General features: G+C 43.5%; 6 protein-coding genes across 6 annotated transcripts; 5 read left to right on the forward strand and 1 right to left on the reverse strand.

The window, feature by feature from the left end:
- Window positions 1-16: 16 nt before the first annotated feature.
- On the reverse strand, window positions 17-3,480 carry LOC138138404 (pyridoxal-dependent decarboxylase domain-containing protein 1). The gene is made up of 8 exons (XM_069058322.1): window positions 3,321-3,480; window positions 2,920-3,263; window positions 2,631-2,872; window positions 2,346-2,575; window positions 2,083-2,154; window positions 1,758-2,012; window positions 1,639-1,710; window positions 17-1,582 (listed from the first exon to the last, which is right to left on the reverse strand). The coding sequence occupies exons 1-8, from the start codon at window positions 3,417-3,419 to the stop codon at window positions 506-508; spliced, it is 2,391 nt and encodes a 796-aa protein (XP_068914423.1). The 5' UTR covers window positions 3,420-3,480; the 3' UTR covers window positions 17-505.
- Window positions 3,481-3,651: 171 nt separating this feature from the next.
- not (non-stop) lies at window positions 3,652-5,985 on the forward strand. Its single transcript, XM_069058339.1, has 6 exons — window positions 3,652-4,231; window positions 4,285-4,791; window positions 4,868-5,133; window positions 5,188-5,440; window positions 5,487-5,743; window positions 5,792-5,985. The coding sequence occupies exons 1-6, from the start codon at window positions 4,109-4,111 to the stop codon at window positions 5,832-5,834; spliced, it is 1,449 nt and encodes a 482-aa protein (XP_068914440.1). The 5' UTR covers window positions 3,652-4,108; the 3' UTR covers window positions 5,835-5,985.
- On the forward strand, window positions 5,980-8,317 carry LOC138138413 (hexosaminidase D-like). Its single transcript, XM_069058338.1, has 10 exons — window positions 5,980-6,110; window positions 6,165-6,219; window positions 6,299-6,464; window positions 6,515-6,735; window positions 6,790-6,973; window positions 7,025-7,295; window positions 7,344-7,451; window positions 7,502-7,669; window positions 7,863-7,949; window positions 7,998-8,317. The coding sequence occupies exons 1-10, from the start codon at window positions 6,082-6,084 to the stop codon at window positions 8,194-8,196; spliced, it is 1,488 nt and encodes a 495-aa protein (XP_068914439.1). The 5' UTR covers window positions 5,980-6,081; the 3' UTR covers window positions 8,197-8,317.
- Window positions 8,318-8,344: 27 nt separating this feature from the next.
- Window positions 8,345-10,437, forward strand: LOC138138412 (putative leucine-rich repeat-containing protein DDB_G0290503). Its single transcript, XM_069058337.1, has 6 exons — window positions 8,345-8,776; window positions 8,832-9,302; window positions 9,349-9,528; window positions 9,580-9,809; window positions 9,864-10,047; window positions 10,104-10,437. The coding sequence occupies exons 1-6, from the start codon at window positions 8,489-8,491 to the stop codon at window positions 10,314-10,316; spliced, it is 1,566 nt and encodes a 521-aa protein (XP_068914438.1). The 5' UTR covers window positions 8,345-8,488; the 3' UTR covers window positions 10,317-10,437.
- A 270-nt stretch (window positions 10,438-10,707) lies between these two features.
- On the forward strand, window positions 10,708-13,830 carry LOC138138403 (protein CIP2A). The gene is made up of 6 exons (XM_069058321.1): window positions 10,708-10,965; window positions 11,016-11,501; window positions 11,551-11,802; window positions 11,853-12,460; window positions 12,720-13,521; window positions 13,581-13,830. Exons 1-6 carry the CDS (start codon window positions 10,828-10,830, stop codon window positions 13,737-13,739), a joined length of 2,445 nt encoding a protein of 814 aa, XP_068914422.1. The 5' UTR covers window positions 10,708-10,827; the 3' UTR covers window positions 13,740-13,830.
- A 410-nt stretch (window positions 13,831-14,240) lies between these two features.
- Window positions 14,241-17,455, forward strand: LOC138138402 (E3 ubiquitin-protein ligase ZNF598). The gene is made up of 6 exons (XM_069058320.1): window positions 14,241-14,521; window positions 14,667-15,255; window positions 15,306-15,444; window positions 15,512-15,711; window positions 15,763-15,949; window positions 16,002-17,455. The coding sequence occupies exons 1-6, from the start codon at window positions 14,336-14,338 to the stop codon at window positions 17,206-17,208; spliced, it is 2,508 nt and encodes an 835-aa protein (XP_068914421.1). The 5' UTR covers window positions 14,241-14,335; the 3' UTR covers window positions 17,209-17,455.
- Window positions 17,456-17,457: the final 2 nt, after the last annotated feature.

Here is a 17,457-nt window from a genome sequence, read left to right on the forward strand (position 1 = left end):
TCAAACAAGGTGCAAGTAACGGTAATGCTATCTATTGTAATAATAAAACAGTTTTTGCGGAATAAAGGCTAATTACTTTTTACCTATATGACTGGGAGACAATCTATGAAATAAAAAAATATTTCAAATAAATAAAAAATAACCTAATAAACTTTAGACGATAAAGTAGAACTATTCATACATTTTTTTGTTAATTCCAACGAAAATCGCGGTTACATAAGTTACTATGCTGTTCGTTACACACTTTTAGAGAAAAAAAAAACATTATTTACACTTTAGGAAGTAAAAAAATATAATACTGTAAAAAATTTAGAGTTATTTCATAACAAAAACAAGACCTGCGCATGGCCACTCTGTTTCCACCTCAACCCAGCGTCGGGGTGCGACGTAAACAGACGCGACAACAAAACATTTTGTCAATAAGAATTAAAAAAAAAAAACTTTCAACAGCCTTAAATGCAACGCTAACTCTAAATTAGTAACAACAAAGCTCGGAGAGACAGATTTAAGGCGTTAATACTTTATTATCAGTCTGTGACGAACTCTTCCTATTATTACTCTGTACCTTAGTGCTATCTTTAGGAACCTCTCTGACCTCGTTTTCTATCTTGACCCCTTGACTTGATGCGTGACTGCTCGACCTCGAGTGGCTGCCCCCAATGGGGGTCTGCACCTGAGGTGTGGGCGGACTCTTGCCCCCCGGATTTGAGCCGCTCAGCTGCATGTGGTACTTGTAAATGTTCTCCGTCGACTCCACTACCCCTTGGGTCAAATTCAGACTCCTTCCTCGCACCCCCGTCTCCTTGGTCTTGGGGGACCACCAGTTAACGAAAGTCCCCACGACAGGGACCTGCCGCAGGATGCCCTCCTGCCACAGTCTCTCCTCGTTCTCCTTCTGTAGATCTAGAGTCGCCGTCTCTATGCCCTTCTTCACGATCTCGCTCATCGAGTCCAGCACTCTGGAGTTCTCCTCGACCGACTGTCCCACTCTTATGACCAAGTTGAGGAGCTCCTCCACGTCCGACTGGGGTGTCAACATGCCGAACCGGACGCACATCAACCCGTCGGTGCCCTCTCCCAGAGAGAACGCCGAATCGGTGGACCTCAACGAGTCCACCAGCGCCATGTTCAAGTTGTTCAGTTCCTCCTTGGCTTGGTCCGTCAGCAGTTGCTCCCAGCCTTCGGGGGCGTACCTGACGCCACCGAGGCCGGCCCAGTCGGGAAGATCGACGATTTTCAACACCGGAGACTCGGAAACCAGCTTGATGAAGGTCGCCTTGTGCTGAATCGTGGCCCTCAGGATCACCAATTGTTGCTCCAGACACTGGACGAATGATTGTATTTCTTCGTTGGTGGGTTGCTGACCTGTGGAGTTTTCGAACGGGCAGAATCGCAACACCACACCTACGTTCTCTAGCTCGCAGATGTCGATGGGGACTTGTGGGGCGTCCAACTGCAAGATCTGGCCCAACCACGAGTTGAGCTTGTCGTAATATGGAGGCACTTTTGTGAGCACTTCGCCTTCGCCTAACTCGGGGGTGAATTGGAAGACAACGCAACAGGCGGTCGATTCGAACAACAACTGACAAACAGACGAATCCATCAAATACGAAAATTCGAAAATATATTGGAACTCACGTTTATGTTTGCAGGTTTAGAAATCAATTCTGATACTGTGTAACTGCCACTCTCGCCGCCCGGTTTTTGACTCTAAAAATCTTTGTTCGCATTTTTTTTATTACTTTTTATATTCTTACCAAAACTCTGACGTGACGGTAGCGATCTAGAGCTGCCCACAGTCTCTCGCTCGACAAGAAGTCGTCCCTTATCCTCGAGTGTACACCGTCTTTACCTAGACTTTGTAAGGCCGTCCATAAAGGCAGTGCAAGGATTCTGCGGCCCTGATGGTCATTATTTAGACCTGCGAGTAATGGAAGTGTGCTCTCTCGTGTCGCCCCCACTTGCTTGTTCCTGTTCACATTCGAAGTAGATTCCCACAGTCTGTACAAAGTCTGACTCAAAATTAAGAAAAACCTTCTAATAAATAATAATAAAAGAAACGATTGGGGTATTTAAGGATACGACCATGGGCAGACCAGGGATACCAAGCCAACTACCGAGAGACAAGGTGAAGCTATCCGCGACAGGGGGAATCTAAAATTAATATTTCATTCATTTTCCACGATTTTATTACTGTACACGCAGAAAAATAATTTCAAAATGGATGACAAATACTTCCTATTTTAGCGACAACCTTAGAAAACTTAATTCCCTAGAATTAAGAATTATTTGTCGCATTTTTAGCAGGAAGCATATAAACGTCTCTGTCTACAAAAACAACTTACGTGTCCGTTTCTTTGATAGTTAGGTAACGCCAAGGCGGCCAAACTGTGCCCCCTCAAGTGCAGCCAAGCATCGTGGAGCCTGCACAACTCCTTGATCCTTGCGATATTGTCAACGTGCCCCGTTATGGGGGTGCCGGAGTCAGCTATGACAACTAGCGGGGCTCGACCCGCGCTAACATCATCAGCTAACATTTTTTGCAAAGATGCGACGTCCATGGTATACTGGGAACCTACGAGAATCCGCCGATCAACCATTTTGTTGCCAACCAAACATCCAAAAATTACCAAAATGGGTGTTGACAGGTACAGGTCTGACACACGCCAGCGGCAGTCCCAATTGGCGGCAGAGATGCTGCACCACCACCAACGGACTCGCCACGCTACTGTATATAGTGGGCAGTGATGAAGTGAGGGCCAGGGCCCCATCTTCCAAGTAGCGCGGATATTTATAATGTAGCATCATTCTGGTGACCCTAACAAGGCCTTCTAGGTGGTCATCATGGTAAAACGATGACGAATCAAGAAAGCTGCAACCGGATTTGGATTGTTGTTACACAATTATGTGTATATTTACCCAAAGATCTGACTGATCCATCGAGTTGTATCTGTGGTAAATCTTGTACTCAGTTTTTGCATGATAGGTCGTTCTAAGCCACTACAGTAGGCAGCTAAGCTGTGAGAGACCATCACCAACTTGGTGACGGTATCTAAAGCGTGAAAACTTAAAGGCTCCCCATCTTCATCCACACTAATGAGTCCCTGCACAATCTGAATGATTTCCTCCGAGCGTTTCTGATCCAAACCCAGGAACACCGTGGGCTGGTTGTACGCGGCGTCTGCCAAGTTGGAACCCTCGACGACTTGCTCTAATCTACTCACAATCTCCGACGCTTCTATCGCAATTTCGCCCAACTGGTTCTGTGGGTGTAAATGTTGTAGCGAGGCGTGAATCGCGTGAATCTGGCAACGACTTACATTTTTACTAGTGGGCGGTGGCATATTTGTCTTGGTTATGTCTACATTTACTGATATTTCGTTTTTCGCTGTGTTTTTCTCTTTCGGCGAAGAAGCCATCGTGGCAGGTGAATACGAAATGTCAAAAACACGACGACTTACGAATTCGGATGTCTTCGTTTATTTACATAAAGATTAAAAGACGAGGACGTGCGGAATGTGTCTGTGATTGGTTCAAATATCATATTTTTGAAAAGATGTTGTATCAGCTGATCGCAGCTTAACCAACGTGAGCGTGTTGAAATTGTGAAAATTTATGATTAATGGTTAATTGGGTCAAATCTGATCAAAGAAACTTGTATTGATTTTTAGTTGTTCGAAGCGCTATTCGATTACTTTTTGGAAACGGTCGAGATTAAAAATGTTCTTGTGGCAGTTTTAGTGACGTTTGGTTGGCTGTAATTGACAACAGGGCTGATTGATATGTCAAAATAAATACAACACGCGTGCGTCCGTGATTTGTGCAACCTTGCCAAATTAGCAGTTATTGGCAATGAAAATATCGACCGAACCGTTAAAATGCGTAATTAATGAGTAGGAACGGACGATAAATTGGATAAGTTGTAGATGTAATAATGTATTTGTCGGTGAGTGGAGCTGCAGAGTTCGGTGACTGTGTGTGATGTGCGAATTGGCAACGTCGACACATAATGTAATCAAAATCGTTGATCGGCAATAAAATCAACGTAAAAGAACAATTAATTTAAAAAAGAATAGCCAAGGTTGTCTTTTGACCTTTGCTAATTAAAATGAGTTTAGTGGGGTGTCAACATTTACAGTCCTACAAGAAAACGAACAAAAATAAAAATACTTTCAAATGGATTCACGCCGTGTTCGTGGTCAGTTCGACGTCCAAGAGTTTAAAAACAAAGGTACGTTTTTACATGTCAAATTTTTTGGAGAAACGTCAAACAACTTTTTGTAGTTGGGCAACAGTCGGTGTCGAGTATGCAAAAAAAGGGGGCCGTATCTCCACGCCTGCCTAGAATGCGTGTTTTTCGGTTGTCACAAGCACATCCGGGAGCACGCCAAAAACCAGAAGCATTCCATGTCCATGGACCTGACCTATGGACAGACCCACTGCAACCAATGCCACGACTACATCTATGACTCAGAAATTGACGCGATCGCGATGGACAACAAAATGAAATCCAAAACGTTCAAAAAACGATTATTCGAGATCGACTCGTGGAACCCGACGTCGGAGGAGAGGGACTACTTGAAGTCGAAAACGAAAAAAATTTGCATCACCCCCGAGTCTACAATAGGATTAAGAGGATTGCTTAATTTAGGTTCTACGTGTTTCATGAATTGTATTGTGCAGGCGCTGATGCACACGCCTTTACTGAGGGATTATTTTTTGACGGAGCGACACAAGTGCAAGGGCGTGCCGGGGACGTGTCTCGTCTGCGAAGTCTCCAAGTTATTCCAGGCAAGTTACCTAACCCCACTTTCATCTGTCAAACTTGTCACAAATGAGGTTGCGTCATGACGTCATTTTTCTTAAGGAATTTTACAACGGGACACGAGTACCGTTAGCTCTTCATGAGCTCTTGCACCTGATCTGGACCCACGCTCGCCATCTGGCAGGATATGAGCAGCAGGACGCGCACGAGTTTTTCATAGCGACTCTCGACGTATTACACCGACATTGCCTGGAGACCATGCCCAATTTGAAAACCGTCAGTTTGGGGAAAATCTCGCGGTGTCCTTGTATTATTGATCAGATCTTTACGGGTGGTTTACAGAGCGACGTGGTTTGTCAAAAATGCAAGTAGGTCGCGACGTTCTTGGTAAAGAGACACATTTTGTATTGTTTTGTCGCCAGCGGTGTCTCAACAACAATAGATCCCATCTGGGATTTTTCACTAGACTTGGGCCCAGTCACCTTGGGCGGCCGACCACCATCGTCACTAGTTGACTGCTTAGAACGCTTCACTAGAGCCGAACATTTAGGCGAAAATGCCAAGATTATGTGTTCCAATTGCCAATCTTATCAAGAATCAACCAAACAACTGACGATGAAGACGCTACCTATCGTTATTAGTTTTCATTTAAAGAGATTTCAACACATGAAAGAGGTACCGCGAATTTGAATCGTTACATCGTAAACATTTGTTTTTACAGATGGAGAAAAAAATTTCAACTATTATATCATTTCCTGAGATGTTGGATATGACTCCTTTTATGAGCAGATCAAAAAATGAATCACCATTTCCTTCAGATAACAGATATTCGCTATTCGCGGTCATTAATCATTTAGGTAATTCAATAAATGCAGGGCATTATACAGCTTATGTGAGGCAACTGCAAGATTACTGGTATAAATGTGATGACCATGTAATAACAAGAGCCACACTAAAAGAGGTCCTGGATTCTGAAGGGTAAGGCAAAAATGAATTACACACAGAATGTGATTGTGACTGTTTCAGATATTTACTGTTTTACCACAAACATGTCTTAGAATATGACTAAAAAATTGTACCAACGCAAAATAGCACTGAATGTGTGATTATTTTTATTTTACAGCCTCCTTTTATTTGGTTGGAACTTTTTAAGACTTATTTTATGAAACATGAATCCACTTTTATCAACAACTAAATGTAATAAAAATTTACTCATAAAAGTGTTTTAATTGCCCCCACACACTGAGACGCAAATTGTTTATCGTTTTGACAAGGTCCTTCCTCTTTCTTACCTCTTATCAAAGTGAGGTTATAAAATGGATGCTCTGACATTAGGAACGCAGAGGTAAATCAATTACATAATCTACTCGTTCAAACATTTTGAGTTATTTTTATACAGATTAGTGCACGTGGATTTGAAAGGGGCCCCACCAAAATTATGTTATTTTGAAAAAGTAAGTCTAATGTCACAAACGACCTAACCTCATTTTCAAACAATAAACAAACGTCAATATTTAATCGCACAATTTTCAGTTTTTTCCGCTGATTAAAGATCTCGGAGCGACTGGAATTCTGTTAGAATGGGAAGATACATTTCCATACACGCGAGAACTGTTACCAATTGGAGGCCTTTCAAACAGCGCCCAAGTCAGTGGAGCGCCCTATTCCATAGAGGAAGCGCGGCAATTACTTGACATGGGTAAATACTATATAAACACTGAGTCTGACCGTTTCTAAAATACTGAATAGCTGCAGACTGTGAATTGACTGTTATACCACTTGTACAAATTTTTGGACACATGGAGTATGTCCTCAAGCACGAGCAGTGGAGGAATTTGAGAGAAGTTGAGGCTTATCCCAGCTCCATGTGCCCTAGTAATAGTGAAACCATGGCTTTAGTGCGCAGTTTGCTCAAACAAATCATTTCTTTCCATCCTTCCATCCAGTACCTCCACATTGGAGCAGATGAAGTATTTTTTGTCTCTTTCTAATTCAATTATATTTTTAATTAAATCAAATTAAAGATTTGGTACATGGGTCTGTGCTCTGTATGCTCAAAGAGAGTCTCCACTGGAAAATATGGTAAGCCAGGTCTTTACTTGGATTATGTAACAGCAGTTGCGCAATACATTAAAGAGAACTACCCCAACCTAAAAATAATAATTTGGGATGATATGTTGAGGACAATTGACACGCACATCTTGCAAGGTATATGTGTTTAGTTGTTTTCAAATAAAATACTAAAACCAGGAGGAACAGAATATTATTTAGGTACATTGGTTGAACCAATGGTGTGGCATTACAATTCAGCAGAGACTTTTCACTTGGGGGCCGCGTTATGGGAAAAATATGGAAATATATTCTCGAATGTTTGGGTCGCGTCCGCTTTTAAGGGGGCCACGACTAGCTCGCAAATCCTCCCAGTCAACAAGTTCCACCTCAGCAACCACGAGGCTTGGTTGAGCGAGTTGGGTCTGCACGCTGGGAAGATTTTGCACTTTAAAGGTATAGCTCTGACAGGATGGTCCAGGTAAGGAACACTTTCCCCAAAGGAAACTTCTACAAAATTCGATCGTAGATACGACCATTACGCCACATTGTGCGAGTTACTACCCTCAGCGATACCCTCGTTGTGTCTTTGTCTGAAAACGTGGCTCAACGGGGGTTACAACCAGGAGTTGCACAAGTATTTGACGTCTTGCCATGTTTAAGTTGGTAATAACTGGTTTATTTCAGTTCTGTAGGGAAGATGCTCGGCTACAACGAAAACACAACGAACTTTGGAAGTCCCATAAAAGTCCCGATTTTACCCCAATTGAGTTTCCCTGGTTGGCAGATTTTCGTAGGTTTCGAGTGGTTCGTCAATCTGAGGACCAAGTACAAAAATGTGGTAGACAGTGATCAGTAAGTATTTTTTTAAAGTTTATTTGTCACTAGATGATAAAGCTGTGAGGGAGCAGATCGGTTAACACGCCGTGATTGGTACATTTAAATTTGGCGCCAAAAATGGGGGAGAATGCGCGTGGTGATTGGTCCACCAGTGACAGTTTGAAGGAGTACTCACTAGAATTATTTATGTTGAATTTAATCGTTTTAGAATGCATTCCTGGTTCAACCAATGGCAAGTTTTAAACAATTACACAAACCCGATGCAGGTCGACACTATTTTACCCGTTATAACTGAGTAAGTGCGCTTTAGGAGAGTTGCCGCTGAATGACAGTCATTTTTCAGCCTTTTCAATGAACTTTTGTCGCTAGAGTCGTACCTGAAGGGCCACCTAGAACAAATTTATTACCCACACACCCTCGACGAATTGTTGGGCACTCTGGTAGACCCGATCAAGGAGCACCTGAAACACATTAAGAGCGACTGCGAGACTCAACTGTCTTTAGGGTGTCGCGTCAGGGGGCAAAGAAGGTTGAACATCTAGTTTTTCAGCACCTACTTGACGCTTTGTGATATTTAGACTGTAAGCTCTATTTTGTGTAAAGAAAAATTGTTGTAGGAACAGTATTTGTTTAAATAAACGTTTTATATTTTGTTTCTTCTAATATGGTGTTTGTTTGATCAAGTCATGACGAGTCATAAATTAAAAGTGTCAGAAGCTGCCCATTTCGATGTCTTGTTGTATTAGTCCCCACGGCGAATGCCTGAAATAATATTTTTGTTAGTTTACAATAAAAAACACAAGTTCTCAATTTTGTGAAATTCACATTTCAATAATGAACGCAATGAGTAATGATGAGACGCAGAACGAGTTATTAGACGCAGAGTTTCGCCAAATTTTGTTGATCATCAAGCCTCACATCAACGACGTGGACAATCCCTACCATCTGGCGAAGTATCGGGTGTGGTTGGAACGCCTCAACGCAGCCGGCCCTGCAGAGAAACTGGAACGTAATAAATACCTTCTGGAGCTGGCGAATCAGATCCACGACAAAGCTGTGCTACCCCCGTTCACTTACAACCCTCCGAAAGGTCCTCTACCACGATTCAGAATTCCCCGGAAGGTACTAACAGAACGAAGAACGAAGTACTTTCACCACTTCCACACGTTTGTTGTAGGATGATTTGGAAGATGTCCAATGGCCTTACGTATCTCCCCGACGATCCGATAATCAAGAATCAATCCCTAAGCGTGTCAAATCCAAAGACGAGACGCCCCCGAAAAAGAAACCTGTCAAGTCAAAAATTGTGCGACCATTCCAAAAACTTGGGAAAATCGAGCAAGTTGAAGGAAAATCGGATACCAGTTCTTGGTGCGACCTAAGCGAGACCACTTCTGCGACGCATGCTTGCGGTGACACGGATGGAGAAGAAGAGAAGAAGGTTTTGAGTACGCAACATAAGCAGGAGGGACTGAAAGCGCAGGAACACTTCATGAAGAAATATGAAGAAGACAACAGGAAGAATGAGACGACGGGACAAGGACTGAAAACCAATAATTTTGACTTGAAAGGATTTCTAACTGCTGAAGATAACAACAGCGGGGAACCTACTCTCCAAGAGGTGGAGGCTCTAAAAATGAGAATGAAGGTGATAATAGTGGTTGAGATTATCAGGGGTAAAAAATAAATTGTAGGACTTGCTCGAAGTGAAGAATGCGCTCAGAGATACTCACTGCTTGACGGAAGACAGGAAGAAAACTATTGATAGTCTGCAGGTGAAGCTGTCACAAGTGGAGCAGCAAAATGTTGAATTACAGTCGTTGTTGGACACTCAGAAGAGGAAGTTTATGGAATTGGACAAAATTAAGTCGAAAGTATTTAAATGGAGCTAAGGTAAGGACAGTTGACAATATGTGAGATTTCAGGAGCTGAACGACTTTAAAGATAAATTTACGCACTTGCGGCAAAAAGAAATCGAATTTCTGAAGCAGTACCACAAGGATGAAGTTAATTGTCTGGAAAAGGCGCACAGCAGTAAGATCTCGGAGTTGCAGTTTAAAGTCGACTCTCTTAAAAGGGATTACGAAGACAAAATCCGAAGAATAACCGACTCGAATTTGAGCCTTTTAAAACAGAAAGAGGACGTAATTCAGGAGTATTTGACAAGAGAATTTTCATTTTCGGTGTGAGTAAATGGCATATGTCTTAGGTTACAGAGTCAGTTAAAGATTAAGACAAGTCAACAATCGAATGACTCCAGTGGCGAGCAAATAATCGGTTTAAAACGCTGCATTTCAAAACTGGACAAGTTATTGCATAAGAACGAAAAAGATTACATAAAGAAAGTGGAGAGGTTGAAACAAGAAATAGAAGTGAGGGACATGACGAGTCAAGTAAGTACTTGGTGATTTTATAGGTTGGGAGTGGTGGTGATTTGTGGTGATTAAAGGTACAGATACAAACGCAGAAGACCGATCTGATGGTGAAACATAGCGCCGCAAAGCAGGAAGAGTTGAGGAACGCTCTGAACAGTTTGGAAGGGAAGTACAAGAAGATGATGGAAACTTTGCAATTGCACGCTCTGGAGTCGAAGAGACACGACGACAAGCTGATAGAAGAACTGAAAACTCTTTTGGAAAAACACAATATATCTTATTTATAAAAATGACGAAGCTGCAAGTTCTACATAGCGAGTAACAATACTTGACACTTGAAAAGAATTTGGCTAACAACAATGAACTGTAACATTTTCGGTGAAATAATAAATTGCGCAGTGATTTATACGATGCTTAGGTAAGTGTCGTTTATTTAGAGGTAACTTAAACAATTTAATGTGTTTTGTGTGTTTATTTGTTGGGTCCAAATGTTTCCAGTAATTTTTTCAAACGAAATAAAAAAATGAAATTTTTTGTTCAAAGCACACAATTACTCTGAGAAAATAACATGTTACGAAGATATTTGTGCCAATAAAATGTATCGGATTTTTTCTGTAGTTTTTCTTGAGCTGAAAATGAGAAAATTCATTTGGGGAAATCTGGTTGGCGCCAGTTGTTTTGTTGGCACGTCTGCGGGTGGCAGTTTACGTTTATCTGTCATCTGTCACAATTTAAATCGGTTTTTTGTCGCGTTCGTACTTTTAATTGTGTTTATTGATTTTATGTATACATTTTACGATGAGTTCTTTAGAATCGTCGGTCTCGATAGGGCCGGACTCGAAACTGTACAAAATGAAGCAACTAGTGAACGCCATTCAGCTATACTTCCAGACAAAAAGAGAAGACACTGCGATGGCCATCAACATGCACTTACAGGTAGGAAACCTCTCCTTGCCACCCACTCTGGTCGTCAGCCACAATTCTAGAGCCTCAGCGTGACCATCGACCTGAGCGTGTTCGACCCGCACTCCACCATAGCCCCGCAATTTTTCGTGAGCCTCTATGAGCTTATGAATAAAATGGAACAACGGTCCTCGTTCGCGTGGAACTGCGTCGACGTCTTGTCCAACGTTTGCCGAAACCCCGCGGCCCGACACGCGCTCATTCACACCTACCAGTTCATACCAGGCCTTTCGAGACTGCTGAGTGACCAACTGTCCAATGACAAAAAAATACGCTTGTTGAGGCTGATGCAGGACCTCACCTGCGGCATAAAAATATCGTGGCAGATACCGCATCTGCCTCACCTCATGGTCACTCTGAGTGAGTGGATCGAGAGTGCAAATGAAGAAATCATCACACTGTCAATGGGGATTTTGGTAAATCTCTGTTACAAAAATTTACCGGCGATCTACACGCTAATGGGAAACGTTGACGTCAAGAAAATTGTACAAATTTGCTCAGCCATGAGGGTTGGTAGAAAATTATTTGTGTTTTTGTTTTGTAACTTTTTATTTGCAGGGACCCACTATAGAAATTCACACCTGCAAGTTGTTGATTATTTTAGACTATATGAATAGCGACATTCCTGAAAGTATTTTGTTAAAAGTGATCAGTGTGACGTTCGAGTCTGTTATTGAGGCGTTTCGAATAAGAGACTCCATTTTGTTGAGGCAGATTATTCAGTTCTTTTTGGATGTGGGCAAACAAAATTCTCTGGAGGACTTGCTGCAGAAGCAACGTTACGATCGGCAGCTCGCGACGCTGTTGGAAGTAAGTCGGCAGAACGATCGATTTTGTTTTTTCATAATTATTTATTGAAGATTGTTCAAAACAATCAGTCTATGGAAACGGGAGACGGCAACTTCGAAAATCGCGACCCCGAATGTATTGGTTTGGTCTTTGAGTTTCTGAATTTTCTCATCGAAAAGAAGGCCCCCTCGGTCATTATGGTGCACGCCGTTCTGCTACAAATGGCCTTGAAATGGATCCACACTGATCTAGTCTCATCACAGGCACTGACTATGTTAAAATCCATAGCGGTAAATGTGGATAAAAATGACATTGGCATACTAGAACCCCTAGTTCAGGGACTTCCGATTTTTTTAACCACCCTAGATTGCAGTCGAAATGACGACGGCCCCGATTATATCGAGCAGAACTTGAAAATTGCCGGTTTATTCCAATTGTTGAAAATTATGTCGCAAGTGCCGACGATCAGGCCAAAAATATTGGAAGATTTGAAGTTGAGGACGGTTTGCAAGATTTTCGGATGTCTTCAAGACATCGACGGTGGAAAAGTAAAGAACGACCTTGACATGGCCAACATCGAAACGGTCAACCTTTACGTGCACGGCATGGCGCTGGTGAACGAGCTGGCCAGAGACGACGTCGCTTGGATAAATCTCCAGAGCAACTTAATGCAACACAAGTAAGGAGATATTGTTTTTGCAACTGTAACGGATGTTTTTTTTTTTTTAATTTGGCGTCAAAGTAGGCGTTGAACTGTCGATTGTGAACGCACAATACCGGTTACGGATCACGGATCAGCTGTTTAAATCTTACGCTTTTACACGAGTGGTGTGCTCTCAATCGACTCTCCAACGCCTACTTCGACGCCAAATTTAAAAAAACACCCTTTACATTTTTGTTTGACGTCTGTCAATTCGCCATTTGTTTCTTTCTGTTAGGCAAACACACATGATCCTCGCCCAGTGCCTCTGTCAAAGCTCGAGAGAAGAAAAGACCATCGTTTTGGAGATGTCGACGATTCCGTGCTTCCCCCGCAAGTTGGTGGCGGAGGTGATGGTGTCGCTGCAGGCAGCAACCGTCCCCGACCTGAAGAGGTCCTCCTCGCAGAGCATCCAAGACCAAGAGCTGAACTTCCCGGTGTTGTCGGTGACCCAAATAAACAAGATCGACACCCTCTTGACGAAACTGAACGAGACCTTCGCGCAGAAGCAGTTCAGCTCGGTGTTGACCTCCGACGTGATCGAACTGTACGAGTACAAGCTGGCATCGATGGGGAACGCGGAGCGGGCGGCCATGGCCAGCGTGGAGGCGGCGTCGGAGCGGTGCACCCATCTGCAGCACCGCAACGCGCAGCTGACGGCCGAGCTGAACCGCTCCCACCAGCTGTTGTACCACGTGCAGCAATGCCACGAGCAGGTCTCAAAGCTGAAGGAGGGCTTGGAGGAGAACGTGGACACGCTGAAGAAGCAAGTGGACGTCGACAAGGGGAAGTTGAGGGCGTGCAAGAGCCAGTTGGGTCTGAGGGAGGAGGAGCTGAACGAGTGCAAGGCCGAGCTGGACAATCTGAGGAAGAAGTGCGAGAAGAGCTTGGAAGGGAAGAAGGAGGTCGAGGAGCAGAACGCCCAGTTGAAGCTGTACATAGCGAAGCTGGAGGAGAGCTCGACGAAGTTGCAGAAGGTTGTACAGAAGAAGGAAGACGCGCTCAAGAAGTCGAATTACACGGTGGACTCGTTGAACTCGGTGAGTTGCCAAGATTCGGGTTTTGAAGGATTTTTTGATGTTTTTGTGTCGATTCGCAGAAAGTCAACGAGTTGGAACAGAACTTGACGCAGAAACAGACTGAACTGCAAGAGACGATGGTAGAACTGAAGGAAGTGACCAAAGAATTGAACAACAGAAAACAAATACTAGAAACGATCACAAAATTCGCTTTAAACTCACAAATTTCTGAGCAATAATTTTTAAAAACCTACATATAGATATATGTTAAGCTATTTTTATAATTTAAAAGACTTTTACTTTTATAATAAAACAAATTGTATGATGAAATATCTGGTTTTAGTTGTACCTTGACTGATGTAATTATTGGAGGAGTTAAATAATGTGCACTCCACCCATTTTTGCGGTAAATGTTATCGTTGCGCAATCAAATTCAGGAAATAATTTGTTGCAAGAATTTGGATGCATGTCTTGAGGAAATCCGGGCGCTGTTGCCAGATGGCACAACAGCTGTCAACGAAACTGGGGAGTTTGATTAAAAATTGAAATAATGTGTGGCTAAGAGAGTCGGCAATCAACGAGAGTAATACGTTTTATAATGTCAGGTGGAATGGAAGTTTCAATTTTTTGCGAAACTTTGGTAATTCGAGTTGTTTCGTGACAGACGTGTCACGTTCCTTTCGCAAAAAGCATGAGTTGGCAAGAGTGTGCCAGGTAACCACGTGGAGTGAACAGTGGCGCCCTCGTTGCAAAAAATTACTAGCGAGCTGTCATTTACAAAATTAGGTTGTGTTTTTCTTATCTTGACAAATTCTTTTGATTTAAAATCAACGAAATGTCGAATTCCAAAGAGAGCGTCAACGCGGCCGAGTCGGAAAACTTGTGCGTGGTGTGTTGTAAAAACGTGGAAATTTACTCGTTGGGCGTCTGTGATCACCCCGTGTGCTTCGAGTGTTCGACGAGAATGCGAGTATTGTGCAACCAGAACGAGTGTCCCATATGCAGGGGGCAGATGCCCAAAGTAAGTAAAAACCCTCGGTCGGACGTCGCCCCCACAAATCCCGCGGCTATTTTTAGAAAATTTTATGGCAGCGCAATTATGCAATAAAATACGAGCAGCCCCCACATCGACCGCGCACACCCCAATCGGACCGTTCTGATTTCAGGTGATTTTCACGCGAGAGATCAAACCCTTTGCCGTCGTGTTCCCTGAATACCAGCTGACGCATCTGCAAGACCGCAAATTCGGTCTGATCTTCTGCTCTGAGGAGATCAAAAAGGCGTACCAGCAACTCCTCGAGTTTCGTTGCGCGATCTGTACGAAATCCGCCGCTCGAAGGTGCACTTTCTACACCTTCCAGCAGCTGAAGGACCATATGAGGAGGGAACACAATCTAGTTTATTGCGATTTGTGTGTGGACAATTTGAAAATATTTTGTTTTGAGAGGCGCTGTTACACAAAACAGGAGTTAGGCTACCATCGCAGGAAAGGCGATCCGGATAACACGTCACACAGGGGGCACCCTCTCTGCGAGTTTTGTGACAAGCGGTTCATGGACAGCGACGAGTTATTCAGGCATTTGAGGCGCACTCACCTGTTTTGTCACTACTGCGACGCTGACGGTAAACACCAATACTACAACTCGATGGACGATCTCCGCAAACATTTTCACGATGAGCACTACCTATGTGAAGAAGGAGAGTGCAGCAGTATGCCGCTGACAGCTGTGTTCAGGACCGACATCGACTTGAAAGGTAACAGATTTGGTGGTTTTTGAATCGGGCGAAAAGTGTCGCTGTTTCAGCTCACATCGCCACCGAACACGGCAGATATTTGAGTAAATCGGCCAATAAGCAAGCCAGGACGTTGGAATTGGAATTTACGCTTGCTCCTAGAGTTGGGACTGACAGAAATAAAAGACAGGGGGCGTCGCGTGTTGAACGGTAGATATCTTATTCATCTAGTGTTATTTTTTTTTATCAGGTTGGCATGATAGTTGTGTTATTACAGGAACGACGAAGAGGGCGCTGTCGGATACGACACCGAACCGGGGGGGCCTGGTGGTGGCCCCAAACAAATCCACACTCTAACTCCACAAGACTTCCCGGCCTTGGGTAATTCTACCGTGACTGTGCAAAGTCGACCCACGACTACGGTCAACTTCACGTCAAAAGTGAATCCTTTCAGTGGAGACGATTTTCCTTCATTAGGTCGGGTGCAGGTGTTTAATTTTACTCGAATTATATGTATTTTTTTAATAGGTGGTTCCCGCACACCTGCTGTGACGATAACGACGGATTCTTTGAGTTCGCGGAAAAAGGGTTCCGGTGTGACCATAACTCGGACTTTGCGGGGTCCCTCCGCTCAAAATTTGACGAAAAACGCGGAGAATTTTCCTTGTTTGGGTCCACCGTCAAGTGGGACAAGCACCGTACATCTGAGTCTGAAGTAGGTATTTTGTGAACACTGACCAGGAACTTTAGTTGGTTTATGTTGGCAGCAATGTGCAGAGTTCTGCTCCTAACGTCAGCATTCACGTTAACCACAACGGAGCCATAACCACCACTCACATAACAAGCAGTTCGTCTCATTCGAACGGTTTTAATATTAATCAAAAACCCGTCGAAGCTTTCCCCGCTTTGGGCGGCAGTTCCGTACCGATAAATCCCCAATGGGTCCAACAGAAACCCAAAAAGCAAGAACCGAAAACGAGCAAAGTCGCCCCCGCGCCGCACCTGCCACCAAGTGACTTAAGTCAATTTCCCATTTTAAGTAAAACGAAGAGCGAGAAGAACGGGAAAAAATCGTCGAGCGTGACGGTTCCGGTGTCAGGTACGTGGGCAAATGGTCCTAAAGACGCAAAAAATAGCAATAATAATAATATTAGTAAAATAAACAAAAATATCGATGCTGCCAAGTTAGGAGAAACTTCCGATAACAAATCAAAAAATAAGAAACACAAAAAGAAAAATGGGAACGCAACTTTTGGGGCAGACGGTGATAGTAGGTTAGATGGTAAGAGTGAAGAGAGTAGAGAGAAGAGCGCCAAACAAAGTGAAGAGAACAAGGACGTACAAAACGAGTGGGAGAACAAAGGAAAGAACGGAATCGTGAAGAAGAGGTCGGAGCTTAAGATAGGGTCTTTGAGTTTGAACGAGTCGGCTACGCCCCAGCCGCCTCCCGGGTTCCCCGCGAAGCCGCCGCCGGGATTCACCAGTCAAAACTTCCCCAGCCTGATCGCCTCCAACGATCTAACCTTCACGAGTAGCAGCGGCCAATCGTACGCGATCAAGCCGACGAACTACCACCAACCGGCGAATTTCGTCGCCCGGAATCAGAATTTGATAAAGCGATCGATGAATCTGATGGACAGCGACACGATCAAAGAGTTCAAAACGTACTCGGCCAAGTTCAGAGACGGCTCGATGTCCCCGGAACAGTACTACGAGTACTGCAAAGCCATCCTGGAAGTAAACTTCAAGGAACTGTTTCCAGAACTGTTGGTTTTATTGCCCGACATCGACAAACAGCAAGATTTGTATCGAGTTTGTGATAGCGAGCCCAAGAGGAATCTTGTGGTGTGCGAAAAGTGCAAACAGGTCGTTTTTAAAAGGGAATTAGGGGAGCACTACAACTTCCACGCGCTCGACAGTCAGTTCCCGAGCTTGGGCAAGAGCAGCGAGACACCGAACGCGTGGAGGAAATAGTTTTTGTCACGGGGGTGACAGTTTGGTTCCTTTTTCGTTGAAGGGCCAGTCAATAAAAAAAATCTACAATTTTATCTAATTGAGTTGGTTCATAGCTTAACTTCGCCTTACGTCATCTTTGATTTACGACTAACAAGGTGATCACACAGTGGACTTGAACAATGTAAATAAAATTCGTGTTATAGTTTTGTATGATAAGAAGTTTAAGTTTGTATTTTTAAATATAAATAAAATATTGAATCAAGAATC

Source organism: Tenebrio molitor, chromosome 9 (genome assembly GCF_963966145.1).
Source record: "Tenebrio molitor chromosome 9, icTenMoli1.1, whole genome shotgun sequence".
NCBI classification, from domain to species: domain Eukaryota; kingdom Metazoa; phylum Arthropoda; class Insecta; order Coleoptera; family Tenebrionidae; genus Tenebrio; species Tenebrio molitor.